Source organism: Furipterus horrens, unplaced genomic scaffold (genome assembly GCF_987537825.1).
Source record: "Furipterus horrens unplaced genomic scaffold, mFurHor1.1.pri manual_scaffold_1, whole genome shotgun sequence".
Taxonomy (NCBI): Eukaryota; Metazoa; Chordata; class Mammalia; order Chiroptera; family Furipteridae; genus Furipterus; species Furipterus horrens.
Genome location: NW_028327171.1, coordinates 172,760,027 through 172,778,078, shown reverse-complemented (window position 1 = coordinate 172,778,078; position 18,052 = coordinate 172,760,027). Strand labels below are relative to the sequence as shown.

The window sequence follows — 18,052 nt, the reverse complement described above, 5'->3', positions numbered from 1 at the left end:
GTATGGGAAGATCCATCATCTGAAGTATGACGTGAGTCTGACATTTTCTGAATCAGCAAGATCAGAGGTAACATACCTATAGAGTTAGAAGAAAACAAAGTTAAAAAGCTATATCCCTTTCTCATGAAGGAACTTCCACAATTCAGGGCAAGAAGTAAAATTAATCCCTGGATGAGGATAAACTGGTCTTCCACTATCACTTATGCATGAATAATTCACCATAAAATGAGTCACAGCAAAGGGAAATCAAAATCCCTAACAAGTCGATTTGCACATCTTGCCCATGGATCCTTAAGGCTTTCAATTGTGGGACCCTATAGGGAATTCTTTGATACTCTCACAAAAGATCCAAATAAATCTAGGCATATTCCATCAAAAAGACAGTAATTCTCTTTTCAAATCATTTTATAATTGTTGTCTCTTGCTTCTTTGACTTTTGTCACATTTAGAACGAACTATTCCTCCTTCATTCACAAGAAAATTGAAAGAAACGAATGGTCTGTGCGGCTCCTCGACTGTAATGGAGTGCAAAGTCTATGGATCACCTCCGATCTCTGTCTCCTGGTTCCACAAGGGGAATGAGATCAGCAGTGGAAGGAAATACCAGACCACCCTGACAGATAATACTTGTGCTTTGACTGTGAACATGCTGGAAGAATCAGACGCTGGGGAATACACATGTGTCGCTACTAATGTGGCTGGTTCTGATGAATGCAGCGCTCCTTTGACTGTGAGAGGTCGGTTAAAAATACAGTAAAATAGAATTGTAATTCATAATTTATAAACACTCTTATCATCACACATCAAAAATATTAAAATTTTCTGGTGTCTGCTTTTCGGTTTAGAACCACCATCTTTTGTTCAGAAACCTGATGCCATGGATGTTTTAACTGGAGCCAATGTAACTTTCACAAGCATCATAAAAGGAACACCTCCTATCAGTGTCAGCTGGTTCAAGGGTAGCAGCGAACTAGTACCAGGGGACAGGTGTAATGTGTCTTTGGAAGATTCAGTTGCTGAACTGGAGTTGTTTGATGTAGATACATCACAAAGTGGAGAATACACCTGCATAGCTAGTAATGAAGCGGGCAAAGCTTCTTGTACAACACGTCTCTCTGTCAAAGGTTTGTTTGACTGCTATTCCATGTGTTCACAATGAACATGCATGACTTAAGAGATATGTCTGTGTCTGTGTGTCTGTGTGTTTGATTTCATGTTTCCCATTTGTTTATAGCCTCAGCTAGATTTGTGAAGAGGCTCAATGATTACAGCATAGAGAAAGGAAAAGCCCTGATCCTAGAGGGCACATACACTGGAACTCCTCCCATCTCAGTCACGTGGAAGAAAAATGGAGTAAATATTTCTCCTTCTCAGAGGTGCAATATATCCACAACTGAAAAATCCTCAATCCTGGAAATTCCAAGTACCGCAGTAGAGGACGCAGGGCAATACAACTGTTACATTGAAAATGCTTCCGGAAAAGATTCCTGTTCAGCACAAATACTGATCCTAGGTTTGTCTTGACTGTACATTCCTATCTTTATCTATAAAGATAGATAAAGTCAGTCTCCTTCCTGACTCAGTATCTCTCTTGCCTGCAGAACCACCGTATTTTGTGAAGCAGCTGGACGCTGTCAAGGTGACAGTTGGAGATTCTGCCTCTTTACAATGCCAACTGGCTGGGACCCCTGAAATTGCCGTATCCTGGTATAAAGGGGATACAAAGTTGAGACCCACTACCACTTACAAAATGCATTTTAGGAACAATGTTGCTACACTGGTCTTCAACCAGGTTGACAGTAATGACAGTGGAGAATATATCTGCAGAGCTGAAAACAGTGTTGGACAAGTTTCTTCATCAACTTTCCTTACTGTTCAAGGTGATTACATTTCAGACATGAATGAATTTGTATTTCTTTTCAACAAGATTTAAAATAACTGGTGAGGGCCTTCTTTTTAGGAAATTCTTTCCAAATGCAAAATTTTCTGCTTATGTCATTCCATCTATAATTCGTGGGGTATCTCTTTGTATCCTTTACAGATAGAGATGACTATATCTTCAGTTGTAAGAATCACATAATCTTTTGTCTGTTTAATTAATTCTTTAAGAAAAATGATTGACCATATTTTTTAAATCCCACCCTATGAGTTTGTCATCAAACTGCTAGAAGGCAATCTTGAAGAGGCCGAGAACCTGCTGCCTATATCGAAGTGTACCTAAGCCAATCTGTTGTCTATTGGCTTATATATCTTTGCACCTACTGTGCATTAGGCTGGCCTCAAAGTGACACTTTTGCTTCAAATTTCCCATGTTCTTATCTGTGTTCAAGTTCATTCAAGAGGTTTTGATACCTCCTGATATTTTTGTAGAAGTACCATTATCTAGGTAACAATAATTGTGAAAAGAATATCCAGTAAATTTAACATGTCCAGAAGTATTTTTATTACTTTAATTCTGTTCCTACAGAGCAAAAACTTCCACCATCATTTTCTCGACAATTGAGAGATGTTCAAGAAACAGCTGGACTGCCAGTCGTTTTTGAGTGTGCTGTCGGTGGATCAGAGCCCCTCTCAGTGTCCTGGTATAAAGATGGCAAGCCGGTGACAGATGGCCCAAATGTGCAAACATCGTTCTTAGATAATGTAGCCACTCTCAATATTTTTAAAACAGATCGGAGTCTTGCAGGCCAGTATTCCTGCACAGCTACAAATCCTATAGGGTCTGCTTCTTCCAGTGCCAAGCTCATCCTCACAGGTTTGTGGATTCTTAAACTTCTTTCCGTTTCTGTAATTGGAACCTTTTTTACACAGATATAAAACTAGGGAGAAAACATCATGATATCTGTAAATGGGGATGGTCCAGATAGGGAATCTGAACCCTTGTCTTTCTGCTCTCCTTTTAGAGGGGAAGAACCCACCCTTCTTTGACATCAGCATTGTCCCTGTGGATGCCGTGGTGGGAGAAAGTGCAGACTTTGAGTGCCATGTTACGGGGACACAACCGATAAAGGTCAGCTGGGCCAAAGACAACCGAGAGATACGAAGTGGAGGCAACTACCAGATTAGTTACCTGGAAAACACTGCCCACCTGACAATTCTGAAAGTAGACAAGGGAGACTCTGGACAATATACTTGCCATGCTGTGAATGAGGTGGGAAAGGACTCCTGCACAGCTCAACTTATTATAAAAGGTACTGTTTATTTTGCATGTCATATACTAAGGGGGCAGTTTTTATTAGAAACAAATAAAATTTAGGACACATTTTTAAACAAATGGCATAAAAATGATTAAAAGACCAACCTCCCTTTTATTTTATTTTTTACAACTATTTGGTTCTGTAAATGGCCATTAGATATTCTTATTATCTATTCCTTATGTCAGTTAACAATTTAGAATGAGCTTTGGAAAGAAACTGAATTATTTAGGAACACACACTGATATTCTGTATTTAATTGGTTAACATTGACTTTTAATTTAAAAAATATGACTTCTTTTTCTTGAAAAACCTCATATTAATAACTGCTTCTGGATTCTACCTCATATGTCCTTGCAATTTCTTACAGAGCGGCTTACTCCACCAAGTTTCACTAAAAAGCTCTCAGAGACAGTGGAAGAAACAGAAGGGAATTCTTTCAAACTTGAGGGCCGTGTTGCTGGTTCCCAGCCGATAACTGTTGCTTGGTACAAGAATAATATTGAGATACATCCAACTTCTAACTGTGAAATCACATTCAAGAACAACATACTGCTGCTGCAAGTCAAGAAGGCGGACATGGGCGATGCTGGTTTGTACACATGCAAAGTGTCGAATGATGCAGGCGCTGTTCTGTGTACATCTTCAGTTGTCATCAAAGGTTAGCTCTCAACATATCCCCCGCTGTTGTGCTTTTCGTCACTGCCTATGAGACAGTCACGGGCATTACCTCTGATATGCTCATTTCTTCTTCAACTCTGTCGACCAAGTTATAATGGATATAAACATACCTTATTTAATTGGCTTGCCATAATCCCATATGTTTACTTAAAATATATATTATTTGTAAGTTAATTAATTATATAGTTCAGCTAAGTAGGTGTTATATAATAAACTAAAAGTCTTAGATATTAAATCACATACCAAAATTCTCTCAGGCCATGAGAAAGTCTACTTTGAAATTCATGCCTACGTGACATATAAATTTTTATGAAGCACACTTATTCTGATACATTTTTAAATTTTTATCATTGAATATTGCATTAGCTTTGCTTCTTATAAGTTATATCACTTTCTGGAACATGCTGTTTTTTAACGTATATTTCTAAAGGATTATTGTTTGACATATATTGTCCAAATCTTTTAGCCTGAAAATGAACATTAATCCCAGATAAAAGAGTAAATTTGCTTAAAAAGAAAAAAATAGATGAGTGGAATGATACTGCTGCATATATCATTATGGAAGATGCATTTAAATACATAGTCATAGCTTGAGGCAAAGACATAGACTATATTGTTTAAGGCGATCATCTCAATCTGATCCTCTGACCATAATGGATTCACCCAGATGATTATGATGATTCATCAAAGCCATTTTAAACTGTTGGGGGAGGGGTGGAAGGATTGAGGAGGAAAGGGAGGAAAAACTCATGGGCATGGATTACAGTGTGGTGATTGCCAGGAGGAGGTGGAGGAGGACATAGGGGAATAAATGAAGATGGAAGGAGACTTGACTTGGGCGTGAATATACAATGCAGTGTACAGATGATGTGTTGTAGAACTGTGCACCCAAAACCTGTAATATTTTGTTAACCAGTGTCACCCTAATAAATTCAATTTTAAAAGTTTTTTACAAATTAACCTCCTAAAAGCAACTTGGAATTGAGTACCCACTTTGGTGATATATTTGGCCATATCAGGGTATACAGATAATAGGTTAATATCATTAATAAGCTAATATTATTGAGTTGTCTTAAAATTCAAATTTTATCACTCATTTAATAAGATTTAAGTTCATTTAGTTTTAAAACATCATTATAAAATGAAAAATATGTGTTTTGCAGTGGCTTATATTTATGGTTTACATTCCCGATGCTTTTGCTATTAAGTAAATAAAACTTTCTATAGCATTCTGAGGCTATTTATCTATGAAGTTTAAGAAAGAGTAGACATCAGAAGTTTTAATCTTTACAGTCATGAATATTGCCTAATTCTTATCTATAAGTCCCAGAACCACTACATAAAATCATTGCATAACACTGAGTAGTGCCTGGCCTTTGTACCACGTTACTTGTGTCTTCTTAATTGATTTTCATTTGCACACTGAGTTTCAACTCCTAATTCCTTTGGGCGAAGATTGGATTTTAAATGCTACTATAGCTTCACTTAATAGCTAAAGATGAACATCAGAGAAAATCACATATTAAGATGTGGGCTCATGGATTACTCGAATGTTGGCTTTCTTTCCCAGATGGTAGCAAGAATTGCTGATCTAGGTGAGCAGAATTCCCCAATAAGCCCTTAGATTTTAGAATTCAGCAAAAATGCAGCTGTACCCAGGTATGAGAGAATCAGTCATGTGCACACAGTTATAATAACCGCCAATACAATGTTTGCAGTGCTCAATCAGAAAGCACAGATGCCTAGGTTATTTATGGGCAGTATGGTATCTGTTCTTTGCTTGTTTTAAAACCTGTATTTTTTTTAATTCAACAAATGTAACTATTGACTTCAGAGAGAAATCAACCAGCTTCAGTTCAGCAGTAACCAGTGTTATCTGCTGGAGGCTTAACTTGTTTCTTTCCTGGAATTTAATACTTATTTGCCTTTACATTCCTTTTATATTCCTTTGTATTTTATGTTTAAACATATCCTTTTAATTCCAGAACCTAAGAAACCACCTGTGTTTGATCAGCACCTCAGTCCAGTCACAGTGAGTGAAGGAGAACTGGTGCAGCTCAGCTGCCACGTCCAGGGTTCAGAGCCAATCAGGATCCAGTGGTTGAAGGCTGGCAGGGAAATAAAGACCTCAGACAGATGCAGTTTCAGCTTCGCTAATGGGACTGCTGTGCTGGAACTCAAGGATGTGGCTAAAACAGATTCGGGAGACTATGTGTGTAAAGCTTCAAATGTGGCTGGAAGTGACACTTCCAAATCAAAAGTGACCATTAAAGGTACAGGTGTCTCAAAAGTATTATTCAGATTAAGCCTACAACTACTTATATTTATTTGCTATTTACAATTTATATAAGAATGGAATTCAATTTTCAGAAACATCAGTGAATGCTCATTTGCAATTTATAACGTCCTTATTATAACTAAATATTAGATAATATAATGGAAATAATTTAAATTAAAATTGCCTGAAATTACCCTAAGATTAACACCATATTTCTTGAACCTCTTTCACCATATACAAGAGGGTAAAATTAAGTCAAGTTCCAAAATGATGCTATAATAATGTGACATAAGGTATAGTCTGGTGTCATAGTCCTGGCATAAATATGTATAATAAAGCCAAGTCTGGAAATATAAGATTTGATACTAATAGGATTGTGGTTCACCCTGCATGTGACAGCTACAACTAGTTACCAGTGTATGTGAAACTGCTTCATCTTCTGCAGTCCCCTTTCACATAGAGTGAGTCCTAGAACGCATGCTATTTTTAGCTCTGCCAAACTCTTAAAAGTTTTTTTTTTTTACCAAGACAATTATTTATTACAGTCTTAAGGTCATTGTGATAACAACACATGTAAATGTATTTTTTAGACAAACCCACTGCCGCCCCAGCAGCTAAGAAAGCAGCAGCAGACGGGAAACTCTTCTTCGTATCAGAACCACAGAGTATCAAAGTGGTAGAAAGTAAGTACTCCATTAAAAAATACATCTTCACGTAGCTTGTGCATTTTACTACTGATTTAATCTGAGAAGAACTGATTTTGGAAAATGAAGTTCTTGATTCATTTGTCTTCATCGTTCCTTAGAAACCACTGCAACATTCATTGCAAAAGTTGGTGGCGACCCACTCCCTAACGTTAAATGGACGAAAGGGAAATGGAGACAGCTGAACCCGGGAGGTCGCATTTCTATCCAACAGAAAGGCGATGAAGCAAAGCTGGAGATTAAAGATGCCACGAAAACTGATTCAGGATTATACCGATGTGTCGCATTTAATAAACATGGCGAAATTGAAAGTAATGTTAACCTACAGGTGGATGAAAAGAAGAAACAAGAAAAAATTGAAGGTGATCTTAGAGCAATGCTGAAAAAGTAAGTTCAGTTAAAAACAGCAAAAACAACACTGATTTTCCACCCACAAAACAGACCTCTCACAAGGCACAGGCCATACCCTCCAAGATTCAGATTGTGAAAGAGCAAAAGCACACAGACATTTTCACAGAAAAGGATAAGCAGATACACAAAATTTGGGTGGAAGTTAGAGGTTCATTAGGGTCAGTTTCTGAATAATCATGAGGAAGTTTTGAAATTAAGATAAAATTTTATTGAAATTTTAAACAAAAGAAATGGCCTGTATAAAAACGCCTGTGTGTGTGTCTAGGTATGAAATTTTTGTTTCTATGTATGATTTCTCATACTTTGAATCACCTTCTAGATCAACTATTCTCAACATTTTTTACAATTACCAATAATTTCAACACAATTTATGTTTCAACGTAATTATTGGATAATTAAAGTAATCAACATTTAATTTCCATACATTCTTCTCATGGCATATATTTATCCTTTATTAATGCTTCATATTGCTGTTATTATTTTTCCTTGTAATTCTCTCAATAGGCTCTTCAGTTGTAAAGTTTACAAAAATGTTTTTGCTATTCTTTCTCTTTTAAAACTCTTTTATCAAACTTCTGTACTTTATAACAATGGTCCGATCTTAATCCACTCCATCTCCACACTCACAGTTTTTGTTGTTTCATTGTTAACATGATAAGATTAATAATTCTTGAATAAAGGACACAGAAGTATTCTTTGTGAGAAAAAAAATATCTTGTAATGACATTTATAACCTTGGAATGATGATAGACAATTCAAAATAAGTAGAAGACAGGTGATTTATGTATATTTCTTATTTTACTTAGGACTCCAGCCTTAAAGAGGGGTTCTGGGGAAGAAGAAATAGATATCATGGAACTTCTCAAAAATGTTGACCCTAAAGAATATGAAAAATATGCCCGCATGTATGGAATTACTGACTTCCGCGGTCTTCTTCAAGCATTTGAACTGTTCAAGCAAAGTCAAGAAGAAGAGACACATAGATTGGTATGATATTTTGTAAACAATATCATCTTTAAAAATTCACATTGAACACCTCTAACATATGCCTTTTGAATTTCCAGAACCCTGCAGTTTTATAAGATCATTTAATATAACCTAAGCAGCATCGAGAATGGAAGCTGAATATAATATAACTCAAATTTTATTTCATATGTAATATTTATCCTTTCTTTTTCTTCTCAGGAAATTGAGGAAATAGAGAAGTCAGAGAAGGAAGAAAAGGAATTTGAAGAACTTGTATCATTTATTCAGCAAAGACTGTCACAGACAGAGGTAAAATTTAGGATGCTGATAATAAAGGGAACCAATTATTATTGGGAATTAAAAGGGAAGGAGTGACTAAAATTTTAATTCTTTTTTCTTCTAGCCTGTCACTCTGATCAAGGATATTGAAAATCAGACAGTTTTGAAAGATAATGATGCTGTGTTTGAAATTGACATCAAGATTAATTATCCAGAAATCAAGCTTTCATGGTACAAAGGGACTGTAAAACTGGAACCCAGTGATAAATTTAAAATAAGCATTGACGGTGATCGACATACACTCAGAGTCAAAAACTGTCAACTTAAAGATCAGGGAAATTATAGGCTGGTGTGTGGCCCACACATTGCTAGTGCTAAACTAACTGTAATTGGTAAGTAGAGTTTTACTTAAAAAAAAAAAAATCTGTGAGATTAACTGATGGTTGAGCATACCTGCTTACGATATTTTTTTTTTTAATGCAATACTGTGTCACACCAACAGAGCCTGCTTGGGAACGGCACCTGCAGGACGTTACTTTGAAAGAAGGCCAGACTTGCACCATGACATGCCAGTTTTCTGTGCCAAATGTAAAATCTGAGTGGTTCAGAAATGGCAGAATCCTTAAACCCCAAGGTAGATATAAAACAGAAGTGGAACACAAAGTCCATAAACTGACCATTGCAGATGTTCGAGCTGAAGACCAGGGGCAATACACCTGCAAATACAAAGACCTTGAAACTTCAGCAGAGCTCAGGATTGAAGGTGGGTGAAAGAAGGGCTAGAGTTATTATTACATACGTCAATAGCAGATGGTGGGCATGCTAGTGTGTTCTCATTTCCCAGTGCAAACACTCATAGCATTCATTCACATCACAAAATTCATACATCAGAAGGGACATATTGACATAAGTGCCAATGCCTTTGCATAGTTCTTTTTGACCAGAAGCAGATTTCAATCTAAACAAAGACATGACTTTCTAACAGTTATTTCTGTTAAATTCCATAATTCTGCTAAATTCAATGAATCTTTACTATTCTACTAAATCCTGTAATTCTCACATCTATGATTCTGATTCCCAGAAAGAAATCTTGGAAAGGACTAGATTTCGTGGCTGTATATCCAGAAGGTCTTGACTAGGAGTAGATATTTTGCTTATAGGAATTAGACTCTATTGGCATGAAAATTTATAGATAAAATTAACAGAACATATGATGTATGATAAGCAGCTATTTTTCAAAAACCATTATTCCATATGAGGATCATATTTTAACCTTATGAATCTCTGAAATAAAGTGAAATCCTGAGATTTAGGAGCATAAATATTCATTTCCTAATCCATTTATTGTATGCATTATCTGAAGGCACCTTTGCACCATATTTAGCAACATTTTGGCTATAATGGTGGGATCTACTTTAAGTCTAGTTTTTGGTGCCCATATAGTCATGGTTGCTGAACCATGACTATATGACTTACTCACATAAGCATTGCAACTCCTCTGACTTGCTTTACAATGAATCACAATGACTGATAGTACTTTCAAGTTCAAAAGTTTTAAAAATAGTTTTCACTTTAAAGGATCCAGCTGAAACCATTTAGCATTTTTAAAATAATGCATATTTTACTATGATCCTGCCAAATAAAAGCTCATCAGCATACATACAGCATCTACGATGTTCATGATGCTGTAATGCATTGAATTTTGGACTTCCAGATGAAATTTGGCAGAAAGACCCTCCACTCCATCCCATTCCCCTACTAAGCACCTGCTCCATGCTCACTGGTTTGGCTCCTTCGTGTGTGCCCACAGGTGCTTACAAAGCAGGCTTCAGAACTCTTAAAAATGAATCTTCTGAAGTCTAGGAGCACAGACTTCTTATTGAATTTGAAATTATTTCACAGAGAAAGTTATACATGTCAGATAACAAACATTCTAGATCCTGAATAGCAAAATAATTTTACAAAATAAAGAATTTCAAAGGAGAATAAATTATAGAGTAATATTAAGTTTGTATCTCCTTTATCTGAAACTCTCATCTTGCTAACATTTTTAAAGTGTAATTTTACTTTTGGATCATAAGCACCCTCGACTATTGTCTTTATGTAAACATTTTAAGGACTTTCAGGAACTTCTTTATACTTTTCTACATTGATCCTATGGAAATACATTTAAGTGCATTATTTTCTTGTATATTTTCAGCATTTTTCTGCTATTTTCCAACTGGATAAAAAGAGGGAGACTCTATATATCTCAGGAGAAAGCACAGTGAAAGAAATTTCTTCCTATACAGTCTAACAGTGACTTTCTTTGTACTCACACAGCTGAACCAATTCAGTTTACAAAGCGCATACAGAACATTGTGGTGAGCGAGCATCAGTCTGCCACCTTCGAGTGCGAGGTGTCCTTTGATGATGCCATTGTAACATGGTACAAAGGACCAACAGAACTGATTGAGAGCCAGAAATACAACTTTAGGAATGATGGCCGCTGCCATTATATGACCATCCACAATGTGACCCCAGATGACGAAGGTAATGTAATTGACATAATGAATACATAGTTTAAGCCTTGTCTGTTTTATATATTTCTACCCTAGTTTACATGTACATGCTGTAATTCCACATAAAATGGTGTTTTGGGGAAAGAGAAATATAAATAACACATACTATATCTATATAAAGACGTGTTATTTGTAAATATTTCAGAAAACAAAAATTTGATGGTTTTTTTCCGTAGGTGTCTATTCAGTAATTGCTCGACTGGAGCCAAGAGGAGAAGCGAGGAGCACAGCAGAGCTGTACTTAACAACTAAAGGTCAGGAATCCCCACATTAAAACCCCATTGCAGTCCCTGAAACAAAATAGCCTGCCGAGATGATTCTAAACATAAAAGTGTGTTTTTTTCTTTTGCAGAAATCAAACTTGAGATGAAGCCTCCTGGTGAGTTTTAGAAAATAAATCAGTCCTTGCTTAGAATACATTCAGTGTAATTTTGTAATTGAAGAAGCCAAACTAACACGTCTAAAAATATTACCTCTTCTTTTCAGTAAAACATTTCTCAGGAAAATAATACAAATGTTAGGCTTTGAGGGTAGTATGGGAAATTTGAAATAATAAGGTCTCATTCAACCGATATCTGGGGTCATGCTGACTGGTATGGCCATAGAACAAAAATTTTCACAGAGAGTAAACTTGCCTGTGTGGCTGTATACACAACTTGCTATATGGTTTGTGTCTGTATGTTAGGTTCTGAAGTTGGAAATGCCTAACAACCAAACACATCTTAGTTGTCTGATAAATACCTGTGTTTTCAACCCACCTCTGCTTATCATTAAATGTCCCTTTTCAGATATTCCTGACTCCAGAGTTCCAATCCCTACCATGCCTATCAGAGCAGTACCACCAGAAGGTGAGATCCAGGGCCAAAACTCCTGGGCTTGGGGGTAACAGTATCTACCACTAGACAATTACTAATGCAAAACCATAGCAGAGAGCCACAACACATTCTTTCGTGTTGTGTTCTGCAGTGTGCAATAAAAAAATATCAAAGCAAAAGAATATGATAGTTATAAATATATCCTACTTTTATTTTATCTGATTGATGACTTGGTACTATAACACCTTTGAAGTACAGAAAGAAATTCATGAGACTCTCTTACACTTCACCAAAATAGGAAACCAAACTACATAACTCATGATGGCGGTTTTTTTGTTTTGTTTTGTTTTCAGAAATCCCTCCTACGGTTGTTCCTCCTATCCCTCTGTTGGTACCATCACCTGAAGAAAAGAAACCACCAGGAAAACGCATTGAAGGTACTGTATGTTCTCTACCTAAATGTCAAAAATGTAGAATTTAACTATTGCAGACTTGGAAAATGTTGGTTAATGCAACATATTGGCCCTCTAGTGGTTACAGGTTGAATTGCCTTTAAAAATGTAAATTATTTGATCAAGTATATAAATGCATAAGACATGGGCCTACAGTCTGAAAATCGCCAAACCAACAACAGTGCTTAGTATTAAAATATTTTATCTTAATTGAATTACTTAAGCATTACTGGCAAACTGACTTCACATTTCATATTTTTCTACCACATATTGATAATAAAATAATGCAATCATTTTCTAGTGAGTTTATGGAAATAAATCATATTAGTTTTAGTTTTAATACAAGTCAAATTACAGTTTGTATTTTCTCAATTACATTAAACTCTTTAAAATTTACTATTTTATTTACAAAAATATGATTTAAGATATCTTTAATACATTCGATTTTTTTTTAAGCTAACGATTGAGTTCACCAATAAGGAACTCTTGAGTATGCCAGGACATTGCTCCTCTCAAATATTTCAATAAGTACTACCTGTGCCCCAAAATTGCTGAGCTAAATTAGTCAATAGACTCACTGGGACTGGCTAGGGTTCAGAATTGCTGTCAAAATTTTCCCACAATAATCGGGAAAAGTTTTGCATCTCCAAGTCACAATTTTTTCATAGCCAAGCCACCACTACTATAGTAGTTTCCAGGGTTTGACATGCTAGTCCCATGTTCCCCACTACAATTGATGTTAAAAGTTTGATCTATTTTTCAGTCAGGTTCAGGAGAAATTTAGTTTAAAAAAATAAAACCTTCCAGTTTTATGACTAATACAATCTCAAAACTAGAGGAAAGCATTTTTATAATTTATATGAACATGGTCAAATATATTTCATCTACTTCTGATAGCAGAGAGGAACAAAAGTCGAAAATTATAAATTATATTTCCATTTATATTTATTATCAGGAATAATAATTCATCTTAATGAATTATTTATTCTTTGAATGTTAGTGACAACATGGCTAAGTTTAAGTGCCCACTGGGAAATTTGAGAAATTAAGTCATATTTTTAAAAATTGAAATGTGTTATTTATTCATGAACACTAGAGGCCATAATCAAGTTATAATTAGGGCCATGATCAAGCTTTAACATCAGCAACAACAAGAGAAAACTTCCACAATGTATCATAGATAGGACTTTAATTTTACCAATTCACTTGTTATCTTCTTCAGTTGACAAATTTAAAGTGTTCTTACCTAAGTGAAACAAAGATGAAAATGTGCACCATTTCAATTTATGATATCACTCAGGTTCATTCTTAATGTTTTAAAAACTTTAAGCAAGCATAAAAATCAATGAAGATGTAAGATCACCCTACATATTCTATTTCTCTTTAAAAAAATGTTTCTGCATTCTAGTCCAACATCTTCTGAAAGAGTTTTCTTGCAGAAATGTGCTGTTTCTTGTTCACATCAAAACATATTTTTAAGGACCCATAGACATGGACAAGAGGGTGGGGATTGACTGTGCGAGAAGGAGTGGGTGGGGTGGAGGGAGCAATGGGGGGAAAACTAGGGCAACTATAATAGAAAAACAATTTTTTAAAAAACATATTTTAAAAAAGTATCTAAATAAACCTCCTAGTTTCCTGAAAACATTTTGGTTACATCTGACATCTTATTTTTTTAGTGACCAAAAAAGCTGTGAAGAAAGATACCAAAAAAGTTGTCGCCAAGCCCAAAGAAGAGGCACCACCACCTAAAGGTATTATAATTAATTCATCAAAATACAGTCTTACTGCTTTTCTCTTGGTTAAAAGTTTGAAATCCCAAATAGTGGAATGGGGAGGAAGGTAAGAGTTTGAATTCACAAATGGTACCTCTCGCTTCACTTACTCTCACCCTCTTGTTTGACTCAGTCCCCGCTTTCTCTTCCTCTTTCTCAACTTTCTTTTTTCTCTCCTGTCCTCCTGTGCTTGTGTCTGCCCATGACACCCAGTGGCAACACCAAAGAATTCTTGTTATCTTTGGATGGTGATATAAAGAAGGCACTGCCCTCTAGTCCAACAGCTGGTCTTGACCAGGTCACACCAATGAAAGGTGAAGGGCTGATGCAGATTTCAGGTGGCTGCTCCAGCACAGCTCAGCACCCTCCTCGGTGCATCTAAGTAAATGTCTGTATGTGCAGGGGGGGGGATCAATTCAATTACTTGAATTTTTATTATGTCCTGGAATGTTTTCAGGAAATAGGGGAACTAAATTTAAGCAAATAGGCAAATTTATTTACTCATTTGGGTAAATTTCTTTACTCATCTGACAAAAATTAGACTATAGCAATCTCCTAAAAGAAGGAGAATCCAGCAGCACAGGACACCATCCACTGAGACTTATTTATGAGCAGTCATTTGTGAAATATTATGGAATAAAAGAAACCTGAAAAAGCATGTGCATTTTCTGAACTTTACAGTTATGATTGAAAAAATAACATGCACTAATCCTTAACATTAGACCTATTGAATATTCTCATATTTCATGTTAAATTATTTTAAATCAACCTAAACTAGAATAAAACTTCAGATTTCCAACATTTTCATTAATATGGCATTGCACAGCCTTTCTAGTGAGCTAAATTTGAAAATTATGAAAGCATTTGGTATATTAGTAGTAGTCACAGATTATACATAAATGACTAACAAGGGTGCTCAGAATTAGTAAACATTAAAAAATTCATGATCTAAAAATAAACATGTATTTTATGTTTTTAAAGTCCCAGAGGTTGTTGAGAAGCCCCCGCCTCCTACTGTCTTAGTTCCAGCAAAAGGTAAATTAAAATATTTTACATAATTATAGTATATTTACTTCTGAGATTGACATCTCTGCTATGTATTCTTATTTATGCATATTAGGCTTCCAGCTTATTATTGTAAAGTTGTAGAGTTTCCTTCACTATATTAAAACTAGCATTAGAAATGATGGCTATTTCATATGGCTCCAGTCCCAGAAAGGAAACCCAGACAGATGTTCATGCAGCCCCAGTGCAGTGGACACAGGGAAAGAAGTGGTGAGGGCTAGAGGGGGCCAAGCCGGGGGGATCATCTCTTATCGTATTAATTGTAGTTAACACAAACATTGACGATCATATAAGTAATGTTAGCCTTCAAGTTGTTGTATAAAAGCAACTGACTAATGTGGCTACACAATTTTAAATATTTATCAAGCTGGCTAAAGAGTCATATTTGATAGTAAAAAAGGTAGCTTTAAAATTAGAAATGTTTTCAAAAGTTATATATTTAAATAGAGGTTAACTGAAAAAACATGAAATATAAATGCCTTAAAATGACTAAATATTAAAATATCCCATGGGAAGAAACTAAGGGTTTTACAAAGTGGAGCTCCCATAAAACAATGGAAGATGTATCCATTTGATAATATTTACTGAATGGCATTTTGTTCACACTGGACAGATCCTCAAATTAAGAGTAGAGTGTATCTTGAGTCTCCTGATAGTATTCCATAGTCAAGAGAAGTTTAAATGAAACCAAAACAAAGAAAACATAAATTATCAATATGACACTCATGTAATACTTGATTTTCATTTAGTAAAGTAATTGATATGCTAATATTATTGTGTATTTATTTACTTAATTTAGGTCCTGAAATTATTGATGTATCCTCCAAGGCTGAAGAAGTAAAAATAACAACCATAACCAGAAAGAAAGAGGTTCAGAAAGAAAAAGAAGCTGTATATGAGAAAAAGCAAGCAGTCTATGAGGAGAAGAAAGTTTTCATAGAATCTTTGGAAGAACATTATGATGAGCTGGAAGTGGAACCATATACAGAGCCATTTGAAGAACCTTATTATGAAGAACCAGATGAAGACTATGAAGAGACCAAGGAAGAAGCTAAAAGGGAAGTTCATGAGGAATGGGAAGAAGATTTTGAAGAAGGGCAAGAATACTATGAAAGGGAAGAAGGTTATGATGAAGGGGAGGAAGAGTGGGAGGAGACTTACAGAGAAACAGAAGTAATTCAAGTTCAAAAGGAGGTTTATGAAGGTATGTATTAATTGGGTGATCTTTCCTCTTTATTTTTGCTCAGTTCAGTATATTCTCAATGTTATTAACCTGATTAGCAATGGATACAGATAAAATGATCATTTCCATTTTTAAGGTTAGAAATCTCTAGAAACTTAATTTTTTAGTTATTTTCTTCAGTTATTTTCACGCTTTGATATTGTAAGATGAATCATTTAGTTGTATTACCAAGATTAAATCTCAAGTGCTGTTTTGTAAAGCAGAAATTCAAGTTTTATTTTCACTGCCTTGCTGCATCTCTGTTTGATCCTGCTTCTAAATACAGCATGAAGAATTGTAACAGCAATAAAGATCCAACATACAATGCACAATTATGTTGTTTTTAACTTATTTCGTTTGTAATTTAAACAGCTTATTACAACTTACATCTTCTTATGCTATGTTTTTGTTAAAGAATCACATGAGAGAAAAATTCCAGAAAAAGTACCTGAAAAGAAAAAAGCACCACCTCCTAAAGGTATGTAATTGGAATTATGTAAATAGATCAGAGCATCACCATCATTATCATGGCTTGTTTGGCAAAGATGTATAATTCACCAGTTCAATCCAATAGGCACAACTTCTTCTCTAAGCTTTACTGTATCAATGAATTTTTTCCTAAGAATATCTAATTCATTTAATGAAAAAAATAAATGATAAATAAATTATTATGGTAAATATAAAATAAAATATAACCAAAATACTTGAAGTACAGAAACTGAATGTTTAGAGCACCAAACTTGTCTCCTTTTCAAAAAAGGAAATTACACACACACACACACACACACACACATATAGAGAGAGAGAGAGAGAGCAAAACTATTTTAATAGAAGTTCTAAACGTGCTACAATTTCTTTAAAATACTTGCAGTTGTAAAGAAACCAGTAGTTGAAAAAATTGAAAAGGCTTCTCGAAGAATGGAGGAAGAGACAGTTCAAGTCACCAAAGGTATTATTGTTTAAAACATTTCTAGTATCATGTACACAAATAATCTGTTTACTGAAATAAATTCACATTAGTTATTCACATAGTCATCTAAGCTATTTTTAAAATTGTGTGCAGAGCATTATTCTTCACAATACAAATATACTTGTAACATATTTTTTAAGTACCCGAAGTTTCCAAGAAGACTGTTCCACAAAAACCTGCTCGGACTCCAGTGCAGGAAGAAGTTGTTGAAGTGAAAGGTATATGTGTCTTTGTCTTTCAGCTACAAGTTTTAATCATTTTTAATGGATATGGATATGTGTACATATATTACTAATCAATTCACAAATCTGAAATCACCAAAATGAAGACATTCTTATATACATTTTATGTTGAGTTGCACATTATGTATAATTTAAGTAAATAATAAAATTATCTTTGTTTTTAGTTTTGCTTTGAAATTGCCTAATTTTTTAAGGAAGGTTTTGTGTTTAATTAATAGTCTTCTAACTTTACTATGTAATCCATTCCATGTATAAAATATTTCCCATCTTCTCATTTATATAAAGACTCTAACAGATTTGAAAAAGCAGCACATAACATGTGAAGAAGTTGTGTCTATTTGATTCCCATTTAATAATGTCTGATAAAGGCTGCATGGGTTGTTTGTCCTTGTAGATCAGACATGATTTGTTTTCTTGGCAATACTGAATTTGTTCTC

At 35.0% G+C, this 18,052-nt stretch overlaps 1 protein-coding gene across 3 annotated transcripts in view; it reads left to right on the top strand.

Moving 5' to 3' along the window:
- The window catches only part of TTN (titin), a 269,733-nt gene that overhangs the window by 92,808 nt on the left and 158,873 nt on the right, over positions 1 to 18,052 (top strand). For all 3 annotated transcript variants that reach the window (XM_090281173.1, XM_090281165.1, XM_090281190.1), the window contains 25 exons: positions 450 to 737; positions 846 to 1,124; positions 1,235 to 1,513; positions 1,602 to 1,880; positions 2,468 to 2,755; positions 2,904 to 3,191; positions 3,565 to 3,855; positions 5,861 to 6,148; positions 6,744 to 6,836; positions 6,959 to 7,244; positions 8,075 to 8,255; positions 8,454 to 8,543; positions 8,638 to 8,905; positions 9,016 to 9,276; positions 10,836 to 11,045; positions 11,251 to 11,328; positions 11,427 to 11,453; positions 11,863 to 11,922; positions 12,243 to 12,326; positions 14,021 to 14,095; positions 15,098 to 15,151; positions 15,981 to 16,385; positions 16,819 to 16,881; positions 17,275 to 17,352; positions 17,514 to 17,591. In XM_090281173.1, coding sequence (XP_090137299.1) covers positions 450 to 737; positions 846 to 1,124; positions 1,235 to 1,513; positions 1,602 to 1,880; positions 2,468 to 2,755; positions 2,904 to 3,191; positions 3,565 to 3,855; positions 5,861 to 6,148; positions 6,744 to 6,836; positions 6,959 to 7,244; positions 8,075 to 8,255; positions 8,454 to 8,543; positions 8,638 to 8,905; positions 9,016 to 9,276; positions 10,836 to 11,045; positions 11,251 to 11,328; positions 11,427 to 11,453; positions 11,863 to 11,922; positions 12,243 to 12,326; positions 14,021 to 14,095; positions 15,098 to 15,151; positions 15,981 to 16,385; positions 16,819 to 16,881; positions 17,275 to 17,352; positions 17,514 to 17,591 — 4,671 coding nt within the window. The remainder of the gene's footprint in view (positions 1 to 449; positions 738 to 845; positions 1,125 to 1,234; positions 1,514 to 1,601; positions 1,881 to 2,467; positions 2,756 to 2,903; positions 3,192 to 3,564; positions 3,856 to 5,860; positions 6,149 to 6,743; positions 6,837 to 6,958; positions 7,245 to 8,074; positions 8,256 to 8,453; positions 8,544 to 8,637; positions 8,906 to 9,015; positions 9,277 to 10,835; positions 11,046 to 11,250; positions 11,329 to 11,426; positions 11,454 to 11,862; positions 11,923 to 12,242; positions 12,327 to 14,020; positions 14,096 to 15,097; positions 15,152 to 15,980; positions 16,386 to 16,818; positions 16,882 to 17,274; positions 17,353 to 17,513; positions 17,592 to 18,052) is intronic.